Here is a 16,765-nt window from a genome sequence, read left to right as displayed (position 1 = left end):
ATCCGGGCGTGGCGTCCCGCACCTGTAGTCTCAGCTACTCGGGAGGCTGAGGCAAGAGAATTGCCTGAACCCGGGAGGCGGAGCTTGCAGTGAGCTGAGATGGCACCACTACACTCCAGCCTGGGCGACAGAGCGAGACTCTGTCTCAAAAAAATAAAATAAAATAACAAAATAAAATTGGCCCGGACGCCCACCCCGTTCCTCTCCAGGATCCCTGACCTCTTCCACCAATGTCAACCATTGCTCAGGCAGGGAAGTTGAGGCCCAGGAAGGGTCATGCTTGTCTCCCACATCCAGGAAGTGGTCAGTTTCTAACCAGGCCAGCCCAGGGGTGTGTTCTAACATCCAGTGCACCCTGGGGAAACTGAGGCAGGCATAGATGATGGGAACCTATAGAGTAGATCTGCCCTCCAGCAGTGAGCAGGCAACTTGGGCCACAGAACTCCTCTTCACCCTTCAAAACCCAGTTCCAAATGTCCTGCCCTGAAAAACGTTCCCTACTTGCCACTGAGAAAATGCAGGAAGCACCACTCCCTGCCTCATTTAAGTCCTGCTGCTACCCACCCCCAACCCCCACACATTTCCGTAACAGCCTACCAAGTTTTTGTTCATTTTCTTCTTATTTAGTGACCATCTCTTCCACTCAGCTCTGGGAGGGTCAGGGTGGGTCTGGCTTGGCTGCTGCTCTGTCTCACACTGGCACACACTAGGCACTCTATAATTGCTTGTGGTTTGAGCAACCGCCCAGACAAGGATGCTTGTTCACATTCCCCTCCTCCAGTGCTCTAGAACCTTCCATAGCTCCCCACTGTCTACCAGTCCCCAAGCCTGTCTATGTCCTCTGGGCCTCGGGGGGTCCTTCTGGGGCCCTGGCATCCCACAGGCCCCTGATAGACGGGGGCCGACTGCATCTGTCTATCCATCTAGCAGAGGACCTCCTCTCTTCCTCCCTGCCCGGACATTCCTCGTCCCATCCTCCCAGCGGTGTCTTCCCAGATCCCGCAGGGCAGCAGAGCAGCCGCTGTGCTGGGAACATTCAGCTCTAATGAATGGATCTACACTCCGGTGATTTTCTTCACACACACACACACACACACACCCCAAACCTCATCTCCTTTTGGAGCCAACGTTCCAGAGGGAGGAAAAAAATCCTCCATGAAATGAATAAAATGCCAAGTGCCAGCCGGTAAAATGGATTGGATTTTGAGACGACTGGGGAGAGAGGGAGGGACGGCTCAGTTCCAGGAACCCGCAGGCCACCCTCTCCAGCCCCCTGGCCAGGTGTCCCCAGGAGCAGGACAAGGGATCCTCTCCCTGGGTCTGCGAGAGGTGCTGGGTCCTGGTGTCCTCAGGGACGACTGGGGCCCCGCCCCTCCCTGGGTTCAGCACCTTCTGAGGAGCAAGAGTTCCTAGGGGCAGAGACTGTGTCTGCCCTCCTGGAACTCCCCTTGTGCCCTGCCTCAGTTTCCCCATCTGTATATGGCAACATGGGCATTCCTACTCCCAGCTGCCATGTGAACAAGTGGACACGTGGAAGATACTTTTGAAAAATCTTTTATTGTGGTAAAAGTCATAACGTGAAATTTGCCATCTTAACCATTTCTAGGTACACAGTTCGGCCACATTCAGCACACTCATTGCTATGTAGCCCTCACCGCCCTCCTCTCCAGAACTTTCTCATCTTCCCAAACAGAAACTGTCCCCAAGGAACACTGACTCCCCGTCCCCTCCCCAGCCCTGCCGCCTCCCATCCTCCTTTCTGTCTCTGTGAATCTGAAGACTCTACGGACCTCCTAGGAGTGGAATCAGACAGGTCATGTCCTTCTGTGTCTGGCGTCTCTCACTGAGCGTGACATCCTCAAGGTGCACCCATACTCTGGCCTGTGTCCGAGCCTCACTTTTATTTTTATTTTTTTGAGACTGCATCTGGCTCTGTTGCCCAGGCTGGAGTGAGGCTGAGTGCAGCTCACTGCAGCCTCAACCACATGGGCTCAAGCGATCCTCCTGCCTCGACTTCCCAAGTAGCCGGGACCACAGGCACACACCACACCTGGCTAAGATTTACATTTTTTATAGAGATGGGGTTTTGTAGAGATGTTACCCAGGCTGGTCTCAAACTCCTATGCTCAGGTGATTATCCTGCCTCAGCCTCCCACAGTGCTGGATTACTGGGTGAGCCACTGCACCGGGCTTTCTCATCCCTTTTCAAGGCTGAATAATATTCCACTGTGCAGAGGACCACGTTGTGCTGACCCTCCAACCGCTGGTGGACACTTGGTTCCCTCCCCCCATTTTTTTTTGAGACGAAGTCTTGCTCTGTTATCTGGGCTGGAGTGCAGTGGGGCGATCTCGGCCCACTGCAACCTCCACCTCCCAGGTTCAAGCAATTCTGCCTTAGGCTCCTGAGTAGCTGGGATTACAGGTGCGTGCCACAACACCTGGCTACGTTTTGTATTTTTAGTAGAGAGGAGGTTTCACCACGTTGGCCAGGCTGGTCTCCTGACCTCAGGTGATCCGCCGGCCTCGGCCTCCCACAATGCTGGGATGACAGGGATGAGCCATGGCGCCTGGCCTTACCCCACTGTTTGGCTATGGGGATGGAGCTGTTGTGAGTTGTGTGTGTGGATCACTTCAAAACCCCGCTCTCATTCTCTTGGATATATGCCCAGAAGTGGACTCGCTGGGTCCAACCTTAATGCTGTTTAATGTTGTTTTTTGAGACGGAGTCTCGCTCTGTCGCCCAGGCTGGAGTGCAGGGGCACGATCTCAGCTCACTGCAAGCTCCGCCTCCCGGGTTTACGCCATTCTTCTGCCTCAGCCTCCCGAGTAGCTGGGACTACAGGCGCTGCCACCACACCCGGCTTTTTTTTTTTTTTTTGTATTTTTAGTAGAGACAGAGTTTCACCATGTTAGCCAGGATGGTCTCGATCTCCTAACCTCATGATCCACCTTGGCCTCCCAAAGTGCTGGGATTATAGGTGTGAGCCACTGCGCCCAGACAATGCTGTTTAATTTTTTTTTTTTTTTTTTTTTTTTTTTTTGAGACGGAGTCTCGCTCTGTCGCCCATGCTGGAGTGCAGTGGCGCGATCTCGGCTCACTGCAAGCTCCGCCTCCCGGGTTCACGCCATTCTCCTGCCTCAGCCTCCCGAGTAGCTGGGACTACAGGCGCCCACAACCGCGCCCGGCTAATTTTTTGTATTTTTAATAGAGACGGGGTTTCACCGTGGTCTCGATCTCCTGACCTTGTGATCCGCCCGCCTCGGCCTCCCAAAGTGCTGGGATTACAGGCGTGAGCCACCGCGCCCGGCTTTTTTTCTTTTTTTTTTTTTTGAGGCGGAGTCTTCACTCTTGTCGCCCAGGATGGAGTGCAGTGGCACCATCTCGGCTCACTGCAAGCTCCGCCTCCCGGGTTCACGCCATTCTCCTGCCTCAGCCTCCCGAGTAGCTGGGACTACAGGCGCCCGCCACCTCGCCCGGCTAATTTTTTTTTTGTATTTTAGTAGAGACGGGGTTTCACCGTGTTAGCCAGGATGGTCTCGATCTCCTGACCTCGTGATCCGCCCATCTCGGCCTCCCAAAGTGCAGGGATTACAGGCGTGAGCCACCGCGCCCGGCCGCTGTTTAATTTTTTAAGAACCTGACAGAGGCCGGGCGTGGTCTTTTCACAGACTCTTTTCACAGTGGATGCCCCATTTCACGTCCGCACCAGGGCACGGGAGGGCTGTGGCTTCTCCACCTCCTCGCCCACGAGGTTCTCTGCTCTCAGCTTTGCTGGCAGCTGTCCCGGCGGTGTGCAGGTGCACCTCGCTGTGATCTGCAGAGTCAAGCCCTGCCAGCTGCCAGGTCACCTGTGCACACCGGCATCCCCTCTCGTCAAGGCTTGGCCTCCCCAGTCCCCACACCCGTACCTCTGAGAATCTGTGGGGTCTCCAGGGGGGACTGAACAAATGGCGTCTCCACTGTTTCCACTGTACCCAGCCTGTCAACTACAACGCAGGGTGGAACCTCGGTGCCTGAGCACGTCTGGACACTCTGGGCCGAGAGTGATGAGGGTGCAGGAGGGGGTGTGGGGAGGCACCAAGGGGGCCTGTGTCCAAGGACCAGGCATGCAGGGGGAACATGGAGGGAAACGCAGGGACTGAGGCGTCAGCTCCCGCCCAGCTCCCGGAGGGTCCCGGCAGGCCCACTGGGGGATGCCCCCTTTCTGGACACAAGAACATCGAGTCGAGTCTGACTGAGCCAGGTGTCGCCCGTCTGAGGCTACCAGGTGATTTTAGGTTCCGATGGGGGTGGGGTGGCCGGGCCCTGCCCCTCAGTGAACTCTAACCCTGTTCTGCAGCCTGCGGAGAGGGCAGCCGACCTCAGCCCCAGCCCCGGACGGCCGTGTGGTGCAGGCAGCTGCGCAGTGGCCTGTATGTTTGTACCTGGCTCACCTTGGGCTCTTGGAGCGGCTGTGGCCAAGTGGCCAAGTCCAGCCCCTAGGGGCTGCGGGCAACCATCCCTCTACAGCTGTGCACACCCTCACCCCAGCCCTGGCACCAGCCACAGGATTGTGCAGATACCCCGAGTTGGTGGCTGGGGGTCCTGATTGGTGCTGGTGGGGGAGCTTTGGGAGGTGGTTGTGTGGGGGGGGCGGGGCCGTGGGAATGGCCCCAGGGGAGCAGTACAGACCCAGAGAGATCAGCCAACCCCAAGGGACCCTCAGCTGCCTCACCCCAAACCTTCGTGCTCCCCACAGGCAGGACCCAGCCTTGCAGGCCAGCAGGGTGAGCGGTTCATGACGGGACAGGCACAAGCAGGGTGTGCGCCCAGGGGGAAGGGACCCTCGAGAGGCTCTCACGGCTGTGAGCAGCCAAGGTGGATGTCAGTACCAGGAGAGGGCCCAGCTGCCCTGACGCAGTATGACCAGGCCGCCAGCCGAGAGGGCTCAGAGCCCCGTGGAGGGGACAAGAACACAAATTAGCCAAAAAGCATGAACTCAGCGCTGGCAGCTGGCTCCAAGCTGCAGTCATTACCACGCCCGTTAAATCACACGGATTTTCTGGATCGTTAGGCAGGACTGTCAGTCAGGGGCAGCTTTCTGGAAGGTTCTGGGCTTCTGGGCTGGGCTCCAGGCACTGGCTGGCAGCATCCCCAGGGCGGAGGGGACCGGCCTCCCTCAAGCCCTTGATATCCACAAGCACCGCCTGTGGTGTGGCCAACGGGCAACCCCCTCTGGGGACTGGCTTAGATCGGGACACCACGCCCAGACCTGCCCCTGACCCATCTGGTGGTCCCAGGCTGCAGTGGCCACCTTTGCTGGGTGGGGCAAGCCGCCTCTGCCTGGGGAGGCCAGGGCACCTTTTGCCCAGAGAACCGCCCTGGGGTGGGGTTTGGGCGGCTTTCGCTGGGCCCCTGGGGAAGCCAGCAGGGGCCCAAGGCACCTGAGGGAGGCACTGGGAGGAGCCTGTGCTCCAAGGCCCCGCCCACACCGGCTCCCTCCTCCTGCCTGGTCTGGAGCCCTGGGTTCCCACCGGGGCCAGCCACCCCCAAAACCCTACCTGAGAGCTGGGCCCTGCACCCGGCGAAACCCCTCAACCCTGGCAGCTGGATCCACCCCCAAACGTCCCCCAGCCCGTCTCTCTACACCAAGCCACCTCCCTTCGGGACCCCACAGGGCTGTCTCCACTCAGACCCCCTGCACAGCAGACCAGAGGGGCCTGGCCTCCTGGTTCCTTCAACCCCACCACCCTGGCCCAGTGCCTTCTCGGGAAGGCGCGGCCATGCAAAGGCCCTCGGGCAATAGAGCAGAGTCAGAACTGCAGCTGCTCGGGGTTGCGTCCTAAAGCCGTTCCTGCCAGGCCTAGCGTGGCTGAGGTCTCTACCTCCGGATGGAGGGTGCCCAGTGGGGCTGGGGTTCTGAGCTGGGCTGAGCAGCAGAGTGGAGCTGCGATGCGCCCAGCACCAGGCCACACCCGGACACAAGGAGGCAGGAGAGGAGAAGCCTTTCATCCTCTTTTGTTAAAAACAGGCTAGCACCAATGTGACGCGTGCCACGAGACACCAAGACCGCCCAGTCACAGAGGAAAAGCCCAAACACGACGCAGAACTGGGGAGAGTCCAGGCCTGGGCTGGTGGGGGCCACACCCGTGGGCTCCGGTTGCTGGGAGGCGTGGGGCTCAGGCCTGGGCGCCTTGGGCCCGGGTCTCTGGGCCTCACTTGGCCGGCCGCGTGATGAAGCGCGTGGAGAAGTCGAACAGGTCCCGGTTGATCTTGCGCAGGTTGCGCACCTCGTCCTCCAGCTCTGTGACACGGACCCGCAGCTGGTCCTGGCCACCAAGCACGCTCTGCGGTAGGAGTCGGGGTCAGAGGGCGGAAGTGGCCTGGGGTGCGCTGAAGTGGGGGCCACTGGCCAGGACTGACCCAGTCTCAGGCCCCGCCCAGCCTGAGGCCGCCCCTCCCGAGGCCCCGCCCAACCCGAGGCCCTGCCCACCTTCTCCATGGTGCTGCACAGGACGGCCTGCAGCTGCTCCGTGCGGTCCAGGTAGCTGGGCTCTGAACCCTGCAACACGGTGGGCCGCATGACCTCGGGCTGTGTCCTGTCACACACCACACGCTTTGCCCATCCCACCCCCGATATCGTGGGCAGCCACTCAGTCAGGGAGGGGCCACCGTGACGCCCACAGACAGAAGGGGAGACTGAGGCAGGGGCATTCATCTCCCTCGAGTCTGCAGATGACCACCCTGACCCTGGCTATGCAGCCATCACCCAGCGCCTCAGATCCTCCACGACTGCGCCCAAGGATGGGGCTGGGGATATGGGTGCAGATGACCACACCACACACAGGGGGCCTGGGTCAGGCCTGGAAGGGCCCGCGATCCCAGGGAAGGTTCTGGGACACAGGGCCGGACGAGGGCCTCACAGACAGTGACCACCTCCAGCCATGGGGAGAGCCCAGCCAGTCCAGTGAGGCCACTGCCCTGGGCAGAGGGACCAGTCACTGGGGGGGTCGGAGGTCGGGAACCCGCCTCCTGGACGCTGTGTGTTGGGCCCCAGCAGCGCCTGTGGGACAGGCCGACATTCCAGTCAGTGTCAGCTGTATTGCAACAAGCTGGCAGCCATCGCAGGAGGAAGGGAGCCAGGTGGGGCGCCCAGGAAAAGGTGGTGGCATTACCGGAGGGTGTGGCCTGGCCCCTTCTAGAATCTCACTGTGGCCAGCTGGGTGGGGTTCTGGGGAGGGCACTTGGCTGGGTAGGAATCGTGGGAGCCGCCGCTGCCCTGGGAGGAGGCAGTGTCCGGGCAGGTACCCTAGCGGGGAGCTGGCTCCGTGCCACTGCAGGCCTGTTTTCACTCCGAAGGTTCCAGCACTTTCTGAACACAAAGGCGCGCCCCCCTTTTGCCCATGCTGTTAGCAGCCAGTCCAGCCTGTGCTCCTGGCCTCCTTCGGTCTGAGGGGCCTTCAGATGCCCAGACGGTGGGGGTCCCTTGCCTGCCCGCCCCGAGCCCACTGGTAGATGTGGGAAGACAGAGCGTCACTCCATCCATCAGTCAGCGTGGACAAGGGAGATAACGGCATCTCCTGGTGCAGGGTCTGTCAGGCTGTCGGGCACCCTCCAGATAAAAAAATCAATCTGTACTCAGGTGAGAAGAGGGCGCGTGGGGACAAGTGCCAAGCGCCACAGCCCAGCGAGGGACACAGACAGTGACGTGAGACACCAAGGACGCAGGCAGCTCCCTGAAGGTTGGGGAGTGGGGCGGAAACACGCTGGGAAGCCTCCCCAGGCTCAAGGACCCCCCCAGCCCCCACCCCAGCCAACCATACTGGCTTCTGTGAGGTTCCTGGGGCCGGGGTGGGAAGGAGCCTACCCTAGCACCTGCACAGAGCAGGGGGTGGTGCTGAGCTGCAGGGGTGAGGATGTGACTGTGGTCAGGCAGAGGCCGCCCCGAACCCACGTGGGAGCCACATGCAGCCATCAGGGCCCCACCCGCTCCCTGCCCTGCACGGCTGCTCCCGCACCTTCCGCAGCCCAGATGTGAAACTTTTGCCCCTCACAGCCCGAAATATGGGGCATTAGCCCTTTGCAGAAAGACCTAGCTGACCATCAGATCTCCAGCGCGCGAAGGCTGGCGTGTGGGGCGCACAGTTCGGCCCTGCTGACCGGGGGACGAGGGGTGGTTAACTTATCAGAGCCTCTGGGTCCACACCCAGAGTGGGCAGAGGGCCCTCCGAGCATCACCATCCCGCTCACAGGATGTGCCCTCCAGTGCTGGGCTTGGGGGAACCCGCCGCACGGGTGCCAGGACTGAGGGAGCGAAGGAGCCCACGGCCTGCGGGGTCTTCTGAGACCAAAGGGCAGTGGGGGTTCCCAGCTGGGGGCCGTACCTGCTGGTGGAGGCCCAGGCGCAGGGTGAGGCCCCCGTGGCGCGGCTCGTCCCCGTGCTCGGCGCCCAGCAGGTGCTTGTTGAAGTGGGGCAGCGGCAGGCTGGGCCTGAAGTCTGAGCTCAGCATGCTGACGGGCGCCAGTAGGATGGTGGCGTTGGTGACTGGGCCTGGGGGGTGCGGTGGTCAGGCCCCACCCCACAGCAAGCCAGGTTCCGCCCCATCCACGGCAGTCTCCGCCCCCAGCCATTCCCCGCCCCATCCCAGCCAGGCCCCGCCCCACAGCAAGCCAGGTTCCGCCTCATCCACACCATTCCCCGCCCCATCCCAGCCACGCTCCGCCCCATCCCTGCCAGGCCCCGCCCCACAGCAAGCCAGGTTCCGCCCCATCCACGGCAGTCTCCGCCCCCAGCCATTCCCTGCCCCATCCCAGCCACGCCCCGCCCCATCCCTGCCAGGCCCCGCCTCACAACAAGCCAGGTTTCGCCCCATCCAGGGCAGTCTCCGCCCCCAGCCAGACCCCGCCCCATACCTGACAGGTTCCGCCCCATCCAGGGCAGTCTCCGCCCCCAATTAGTCCCCGCCCCATTCCTGCGAGGCCCCCAGCCAGTCCCCACCCCACAGCAAGCCAGTCCCGCCCACAGTCAAGCCAAGCCCCTTTTCCCCTTGGATCTCCTCCCCGCCCCCTGCACGCTGGCCGCAGGCTCAGCAGAGGCGCGCCCACCTTTGAGGGCCAACGTCCGGATGCACTGCTTGCTCTGCACATCCCAGAGGCGCACGGTCTCGTCGTGGGAGCCCGAGAGCAGCACGCTGCCGTCAGTAGACACCGACAGGCAGGTCACCTGGTTCCTAGACAGACAGGCAGGGGTCAGGCGCCAGACAGGACGTGCTCGGGAGCCCCCCGCCCCGTTCCCACGTCCCCACCTGTGCCCTTTGAAGACCTTCCCGGCGTCCTGCTCTGGCTGGAAGTTCCTCTCCCTCTGTCCGGGCTGCGAAGGCCGAGACGGCTGTGAGCCACAGGCCCGATGCCCTCAGTCCCAGGGCAGGGTGCAGCCCACAGACCGCCGCCGCACTCACCCAGGTGAAGAGATCGACCTGGAAGATGGAGCCCTCGCTGCCGCCGCAGAACATGTGGTGCTCAGCCAGGTCCATGGTCACCGCCATGATGGACACATCAAAGAGGACGGAGAGGAGTAGCTCCCCCGAGGAGACCTCCCACAGCTGCGGGCGGGCAAAGGACGTGGGGCTCGGCCTGGCGCGGGGGAACTCGAGGACCCCGTGGGAACAGGGGCATCAGGGAGGTCAGGCGTCGGCTGTCCTCTGGCCCTAGGGCTTGGGACTTTGGGTGAAAGCCGTCACCATGTGGGTCTTGCTGAAACGGAGCTTGGTCTCGGGCTGATGACCCCTGGGTCTCCCTCCCAGGACCACTGGCCACGACTGAAACGTAGTGATGCCCTTCGATTCCCCAGGCTTGGCCAGGGAGCCGGACCAGAAATGGTGAATGAGTGGGAATTTCCAGGCTGGCAGACCTCCCTGGACGTCCTTGGGCTCAGAGTACCAGGGGATTAAAAGCTGTCTGAAGTCCTGACAGCAGGGAGGGGGAGGAGGCGATCCCTGCATTCCTGGCTGAGGACTTGCGGCTGCCGGGCTCTGCTCATGGACCGCGGTGGGGGGGTGGGGGCGGCTGTACCTTCACCGTCTGGTCCAGTGAGGAGGTGGCCACCCGGGCCAGGGGGCCCCCAAAGCCGCAGTGCAGGTCCGTGATGGGGAGCGTGTGGTGAGACCAGACGTGCCGGGGCGCCGGGATCCTGGAGGGGTCGGCCTGCAGCACGCTGGGCCGGGTGAGGTGGGTACTCAGCAGGCGGGGACCGGAGGGAACAAGGCAGTCCACGCCTCCAGCACCCACCTCACGCACACACCTGCCTCCACTCAGCAGCCTGGCCCGCCTCACCTGAGTAAACTCCAGGCTGGGTCCCCACGGCCCGCAGGACAAACCAGACCCCAGCGTGGGCAGCCAGGACCCCTGGGATGATCACTCTGTCCTCTGCACTCCAGCCCCCAAGAGAAGCCCCTTCCCACCAGGGGCCTGGGCCCCTCCTCTCCCCGCCCGAGCCCAGGTGCAGGCCCGGGTGTGCGAGGCACTACCTGCACAGGCTCCAAGCCAGTACCAGGCAGTCCTTGCCCCCTGAGATGAAGTGGCTGCTGTCCCCTGTGAACTGCAGGCAGGAGACGTCCTGGTAATGTCGACTCAGGATGACCAGAAGGTTCCCGGTGGAGACCTGTGAGGGGCAGAGGGCACCCAGGTCAGGGGAGGAAAGGGCGGGCTGCAGTCCGGGGAACCCCATGACCACACGGCCATGGCCACACTGTCGCGCCCCTGCCTGGGCTGGGTGGGCACCTGTTCCCGCCTCGTCCCCGCCTGCGTGACCGCCCAGGACGGGGGCAAGTCTCCTGCCCTTCCCTGCTGCCTCTGGGAGGTGCCGGTCCCGTGAGCCGGGCCCCAGGGAAGGCACGGGCTTCCTGCGCAGGCCCTGTAGGAACGGCTGCACTCGGGAGCTGTAGGCAGCTCCCACCACTCAGCGGGAAGTCGCTTCTGGGGAGGCTGTGGTGGCCTGACCGGGGGTGGGGGCAGGAAGCCCGGCAGCTTGTCTGAGGAAGAGGACAGGGAGCCCTTTCCAGGTCGCCTGGCGAGGGCTGAGATCTCTGGTTGGGGTTGTGGGTTGAATCGTGTGTTTCCCCCAAAAGCTTGTTAAAGTTCGGACCTGGAATTTGTGAATGGCCTTCTTTGGACGCAGTGTCTCTGCACATATAATAAGTTAAGATGAGGTGGTTCTGGAGCGAGGGCCTCCATCCCGTGTGTCCCGGTTGTGGTGAGCTGAGAGAAGTGCAAACACGCAGGGGGCTCCACGTGGCAGCAGAGGCAGGGGAGAGTCACCCACAAGCCAAGGGCACCAAGGGGCGCTGGCTACCACCGGAGAGGTGGGGAGGCTCCTCCTGGGGCCTCCAGGGGCAGCGTGGCTCTGCGGACACCTTGATTTAGGACTTCTGGCCTCCAGGATGGGGGCCGAGTTTCTGCTGTCAAAAGCCCCTGTGCGTGGTGCTTTCTTGGGGCAGGCAGGGCCTGTTGAGCCCAGATTTGACAGGCCATGCCCTCTCTGGGCCTCAGTTTCCTCGCATGCAAAACCCAGGGTGGCCAGGGAGGGTTAAATGGCACTGGATGAAGCAGGGTCCAGGTCAGCCCCAAACCACAGATGGCAGTTCTGGTGAGCACCACTGCCCGGGGCCGGTACACACAGGGCAGCATCAGAGAATCAGTGCCTCCTGGGAGGTCCCTGTCCCTGTGGCATGGGAGAGGCAGACCAGCCCCCGCCCCACAGCCCCGGCTCTCAGGTTTCCAGCCCACTCCTGACTCACCACTCACACACCCGTCATGCACACAGAGAATAGGAGGAGGATTTCAACCGTGGCAGGGAGCACAGTGGAGGCAGTCCGGCCTGAGCTCCAGCTGAGCATGTGGGGCACCCCCTTGTGGTCACAGCTCATGCCGGTCAGAAACTCTCCAGGAGGGCCAGCCACAGTGGCTCACACCCGTCATCCCAACACTTTGGGAGGCGGAGGAGGGCGGATCACCTGAGGCCAGGAGTTCCAAACCAGCCTGACCAACATGGCAAAACTCTGTCTCTACTAAAAATACAAAAATTAGCCAGGCATGGTGGCAGGTGCCTGTAATCCCAGCTACTCGGGAGGACTGAGACTGGAGAATCACTTTAACTCAGGAGTCTGAGGTTGCAGTGAGCTGAGATCGAGCCACCACACTCCAGCCCGAGCAACAGAGTGAGACTCCATCTCAAAAAAAAAAAAAAAAAAAAAAAAGGAGGAAGCTAGGGGAGCAGGGGTCTGGTAGTGGGTGCCACCCAGCACACTGTCCCCAGCCAAGAACAGGAAGGGGTCCCACCTAAGACATCCCCCATGGGGTGATGATACATTTAATTCCTACCCACATACCCTTCTGCCCCAGACTGACAGCCACCAGGGTCAGGAGGTATATCGTGAGGAGTGACTTGTGAGCTACTGCCTCCCTGCCTCAGTTTCTCTCTCAGCAACAGCATCCCAGTTTCAAAATCAAGGACTGATATTTAAAAGCCTTGGGATGCCAGGCATGGTGGCACATGCCTATAATCCCAGCTACCTGGGAGGATTGCTTGAGTCCAGGAGTTCAAGACCAGCTACGGCAATGTAGTGAGACCCCATCTCAAAAATAAGTTTAAAAATTACATACATATACACGTGTCCTGGGGGTGAGATAATGATGCCTCCTGTCATTCCTGTGCTCCCCGCCACCTCCCCCCCCACGTCTTTTTTTGAGACAAGGTCTTGCTCTGTCATCCAGGCTGGAGTGCAGTGGTACGATCTCAGCTCACTGCAGCCTTTGCCTCCCGGATTCAAGTGATTCTCATGCCTCAGCCTCCCAAAAAGCTGGGATTATAGGTGTATGGCACCATGCCCAGCTAATTTTTGTATATTTTGGAGATACGGGTTTTCACCATGTTACCCAGGCTGGCTTGAACTCCTGGCCTCAAGTGATCTGCCCATCTCAGCCTCCCAAAGTGCTGGGATTCCAGGCATGAGCCACCATGCCCATCCCCCTGGTGGCCTTTGTATCTCTCAGAGAATCCTCATGCCCATCCAGCCCTCTCAGTTCTCTGAGCAGCCCACTGGGGGAGGCAAGGACAAGGTCAGAAGGGCAGAAACATGGTTACCTTTGGGTCTTCTGGCTCCAAATCTCGTACTGTCTGCCCTGCTCTGTGTGGGTTTGAGGGCAGGTCTCCCCCCAGATACAATGAACCGTGTGTAACAACACAGCCAATGATCTAACACAGCAGCTACGATATGGGCCAAATCCCAAGAGGCCTGGCTTTGTGAATGAAGTTTCCCGGCACCACCCACTCACTCACACATCATCCAGGGCTGCTTCCCCTAACCAGGGTGGAGCTGAGAGGCTGACCTAAATGCATGGCCTGAACAGTTCGCTGTGTCTCACTGCGAGAGCACGGCACGGTCCGGGCTGTGAGTGTGTCTAGGGGTTGCTGTCACCTAGTTGCTCCAGCAGGAAGAAAAAGGAGGCACTGGCCGGGCACAGTGGCTCACACCTGTAATCCCAGCACTTTGGGAGGCCAAGTCAGGTGGATCACGTGAGGTCAGGAGTTCGAGACCAGCCTGACCAACATTGTGAAACCCTGTCTCTACTAAATACAAACAAATTAGCCAGGTGTGGTGGCGGGCACCTGTAATCCCAGCTACTCAGGAGGCTGAGGCAGGACAATAGCTTGAACCTGGGAGGCAGAGGTTGCAGTGATTACTGGCATGAGCCACTGTACCCAGCCCTTTATAACTGTCAAGTTACAAGTGCCAGGTGCTGCCCCCTGCCTGGAAGAGATGCCCGCTAGCTCTGGAAGATGCTGCGGTGTGTGTGTGCTGGGGACTGGGCTGCACCGGGCTCTATCCAAGCACTCAAGGCAGGATTAGGGCCACTTTGGGATTCGCAAGAGTCTCGAGGGGACCTGGAGAAAGGAGGCAGCAGGGTGAAGCTTAGGCTGTGACCCCTGAACAGTCACCCATCGCAGGGCCCCAGGCCGCATGGTCTTTCCCTGGTGCCCTGCAGGCAAGGCTCAGATGGGCTGAGATGTCCTGTGGGAAACCCTCACGCTTTGCGCCTCTTACCTCCCACAGGTGGATGCTTTCTGCAACTCCTGCCAGGACGTAGAGACCGTTGGGTGACGCAGTCAGACAGGTGACAGGCCCAGGGCACATGATCTTCTGCTGGAGCTGGTCCTATGGATGCACAATCAGCCTCGTGAGCCCCGTGCAGGACACGGGAGCCCCTACAGCAGCGGAAGGCGAGGGGAGGGGACGCCTGGGCAGTGGTTAAGAGCACCAGGGAGAGGAGTCGGGAGCAGGGTGGTTTGAGCAAATGCATGGTCCAGCGAGGAAGTGTTCGCCCCTGCAAGAGGATTCGAGGCTGGAGGTGGTAGATAAGAGGAGGCTGGTGCTTCCTCTGAGGGCCAGAGGGACCCTGGCTGGGAGGAACACAGGAACAAAACAAAGAGGGTCTAGAAGGACACTGGGGTCCAAGAGCCCAGTAGGCTTGTGCACCGATTCTTCTATCCATAATGTCCAACCTAAGACCCCAAGCCTCAGCTTCCTCCTCTTTAAAATGGGAAAACTCGGCCAGGCGTGGTGGCTCATGCCTGTAGTCCCAGCATTTTTGGGAGGCTGAGGTAGGTAGATCACTTGAGTTTAGGAGTTCGAGACCAGCCTGGCCAACATGGTGAAACCCTGCCTCTATAAAAAATACAAAAACTAGCTAGGTGTGGTGGTTGGTGCGGGTCTGTAGTCCCAGCTACTCAGGAGGCTGAGGTCTGAGAATCGCTTGAACCCTGGAGGCGGAGGCTGCAGTGAACCGAGATCGCACCACTGCACTCCAGCCTGGGCGACAGAGTGAGACCCTGTCTCAAAAATAAAAGAAAATGGGAAAAATTTATGAGTTGTGCGTGGACTCCATCAGGCAATGCCAGAGCACAGAACCAGTCCCAAGAGATCTCAGTGTGCGCACAGGGGAAGCGAGTAGCTTCAGGGACTGGCTGCATTTTGGGCTTAAGGGTAGAGGGGAAACGGTGGGCGACGGTTAGTATCTGTTTCTTTATTGGAGGGATAAACGCATGAGTCTCCTACGCCACTCCTTCATGGGGGACTCCCCCAGATCTAGGTCCTTCTCCCTCTTCCTGCAGAACCACAACATCCACAGAGCTCACAGTCTCCTTTTTTTTTTTTTCTTTCTTTTTTTTTTTTGAGACGGAGTCTCACTCTGTCGCCCAGGCTGGAGTGCAGTGGTACGATCTCAGCTCACTGCAAGCTCTGACTCCCAGATTCAAGCCGTTCTGCCGCCTCAGTCTCCCGAGTAGCTGGGGCTACAGGCGCCCGCCACCATGCCCGGCTAATTTTTTGTATTTTTAGTACAGACGGGGTTTCACCGTGTTAGCCAGGGTGGCCTCGATTTCCTGACCTCGCGATCCGTATAGTCTCCTTTTAATCAAATTTCGCGCGCCAAGAACTCGTGCATGCGCAATTGCCCCAAGGGACCCCCGGAGCGTCTCCATTCCCCCACTGCCCCCACGGCAGCCTAAGCCTGAGCCCCGCGCGTGCGCAGAGCGGCCTAACAGGTCGCGCATCTCTCCCCAAAGCCCCCAGACCCGCGCATGCGCAGAGCGCCCGAACGGAGACCTCCGCGCCCCACGCCAATTCCGACTCAGGGTGCACGCGGCCCCCACAAACCCATCCCCCGACTGTAGCCTCGGGCGCCCCGTGACCCCCGCAGCCAAGCCCAGCAGCGAGCCCGCACGGCCGCACCTTCCGCTGCAGCTCCCAGGCGCTGATGTAGTTCTTGCCCAGCTGCGCCGCCAGCAGATACTCGCCATTGAGCAGCGCCAGGCCGTGGGGTCCCGCCTGGCCGCCGCGGTAGGTGAGCAGGTTGGCGCCCGAGTGCAGTTCCCACACGATGCAGCTCCACATCGGGGCTGCCGAATCCGTACACACGGCCACCTCCATGGGCGCCGCCATCTTGCCTTCCCCACCGCCCCGGACGTGCGTCATCATCAGCGAGACGCGGACGACTGCGCCACGCGGGCCAGAGCGGCGCACCCGCGGCTCCAGCGGGTGGCCGACCCGCGCATGCGCCCGTGCCTCGGAGCGGGGGCTTCCCTGTGAGATGGGATTTCCCGCTTACCTGAGACTCGAGGGTCGCGCGGCCGGCTTAGAGATCTGGGGAGGCGACTTCTTCCAAGGCCCGGGGTCTCCGGCGATCAGTTAGTAGGTCTAGAGCCGGGGTACTAGACTTGGCCTTTTCCTCCCGGGCGTTTTTGGCCAAGTGACTCGACCTCTTGGATTCACGTATTTTTAAATGTTCAAATAATAAAGTTCCGACCTCATTGCACATTGCACCTAAAAGAGGAGCGCACACCCAACAACCTGGTTAGTTGGCGATGAATACATTGGAATTCACTGCTTCCTTATTTATTTATTTTTGTAGAGCCAGGGTCTCACTGTCCTGCCCAGGCTGGCCTCGAACTCCTGAGCTCAAGTGATCCTCCCCACTCGGCCTCCCAAAGTGCTGATTACAGGCGTGAGTCACCGCGCCCGGCCCAGTGCTTTCTTATTGGTCCATATTTGCCTCCCCCTTGACCCCTCTTTAGGGGCCCCAGCATCTAAATTATTAGTCGGATAACTTGGTATGGGTCAAACAAGTCGCCAGTTCTGTCTGAGCCAAGCAGGGTCTAACCTCATGGCACGGCTGCCCGTCGTGGGCCATGTCTGAAAATGGCATTAAGAAAAAAAAGGGGCTGGGCGC

General features: G+C 60.5%; 1 protein-coding gene across 1 annotated transcript; it reads right to left on the bottom strand.

Annotated features, from left to right (window-relative positions):
• Positions 1-5,983: 5,983 nt before the first annotated feature.
• WDR18 (WD repeat domain 18) lies at positions 5,984-15,987 on the bottom strand. Its single transcript, XM_015122315.3, has 10 exons — positions 15,769-15,987; positions 14,083-14,193; positions 10,507-10,640; positions 10,052-10,193; positions 9,439-9,582; positions 9,286-9,350; positions 9,086-9,210; positions 8,365-8,531; positions 6,474-6,542; positions 5,984-6,327 (listed from the first exon to the last, which is right to left on the bottom strand). The coding sequence occupies exons 1-10, from the start codon at positions 15,976-15,978 to the stop codon at positions 6,196-6,198; spliced, it is 1,299 nt and encodes a 432-aa protein (XP_014977801.3). The 5' UTR covers positions 15,979-15,987; the 3' UTR covers positions 5,984-6,195.
• Positions 15,988-16,765: the final 778 nt, after the last annotated feature.

This window comes from Macaca mulatta, chromosome 19 (genome assembly GCF_049350105.2).
Source record: "Macaca mulatta isolate MMU2019108-1 chromosome 19, T2T-MMU8v2.0, whole genome shotgun sequence".
Classification (NCBI taxonomy): Eukaryota; Metazoa; Chordata; class Mammalia; order Primates; family Cercopithecidae; genus Macaca; species Macaca mulatta.
Note: the sequence above shows the minus strand (reverse complement) of the source record. Positions and strands in the feature narration are given on the sequence as shown.

What these genes read in the sequence shown, in the direction of transcription:
- WDR18 (XM_015122315.3), bottom strand. Translation starts at nt 15,978, where the DNA reads ATGGCGGCGCCCATGGAGGTGGCCGTGTGTACGGATTCGGCAGCCCCG. An exon ending in AAGGTCTTCAAAGGGCACAG is followed by an intron (nt 9,211 to 9,285) that starts GTGGGGACGTGG and finishes CTGTCTGTCTAG; the next exon opens with GAACCAGGTGACCTGCCTGT. An exon ending in GCCTGGGCCTCCACCAGCAG is followed by an intron (nt 6,543 to 8,364) that starts GTACGGCCCCCA and finishes ACCGTGTTGCAG; the next exon opens with GGTTCAGAGCCCAGCTACCT.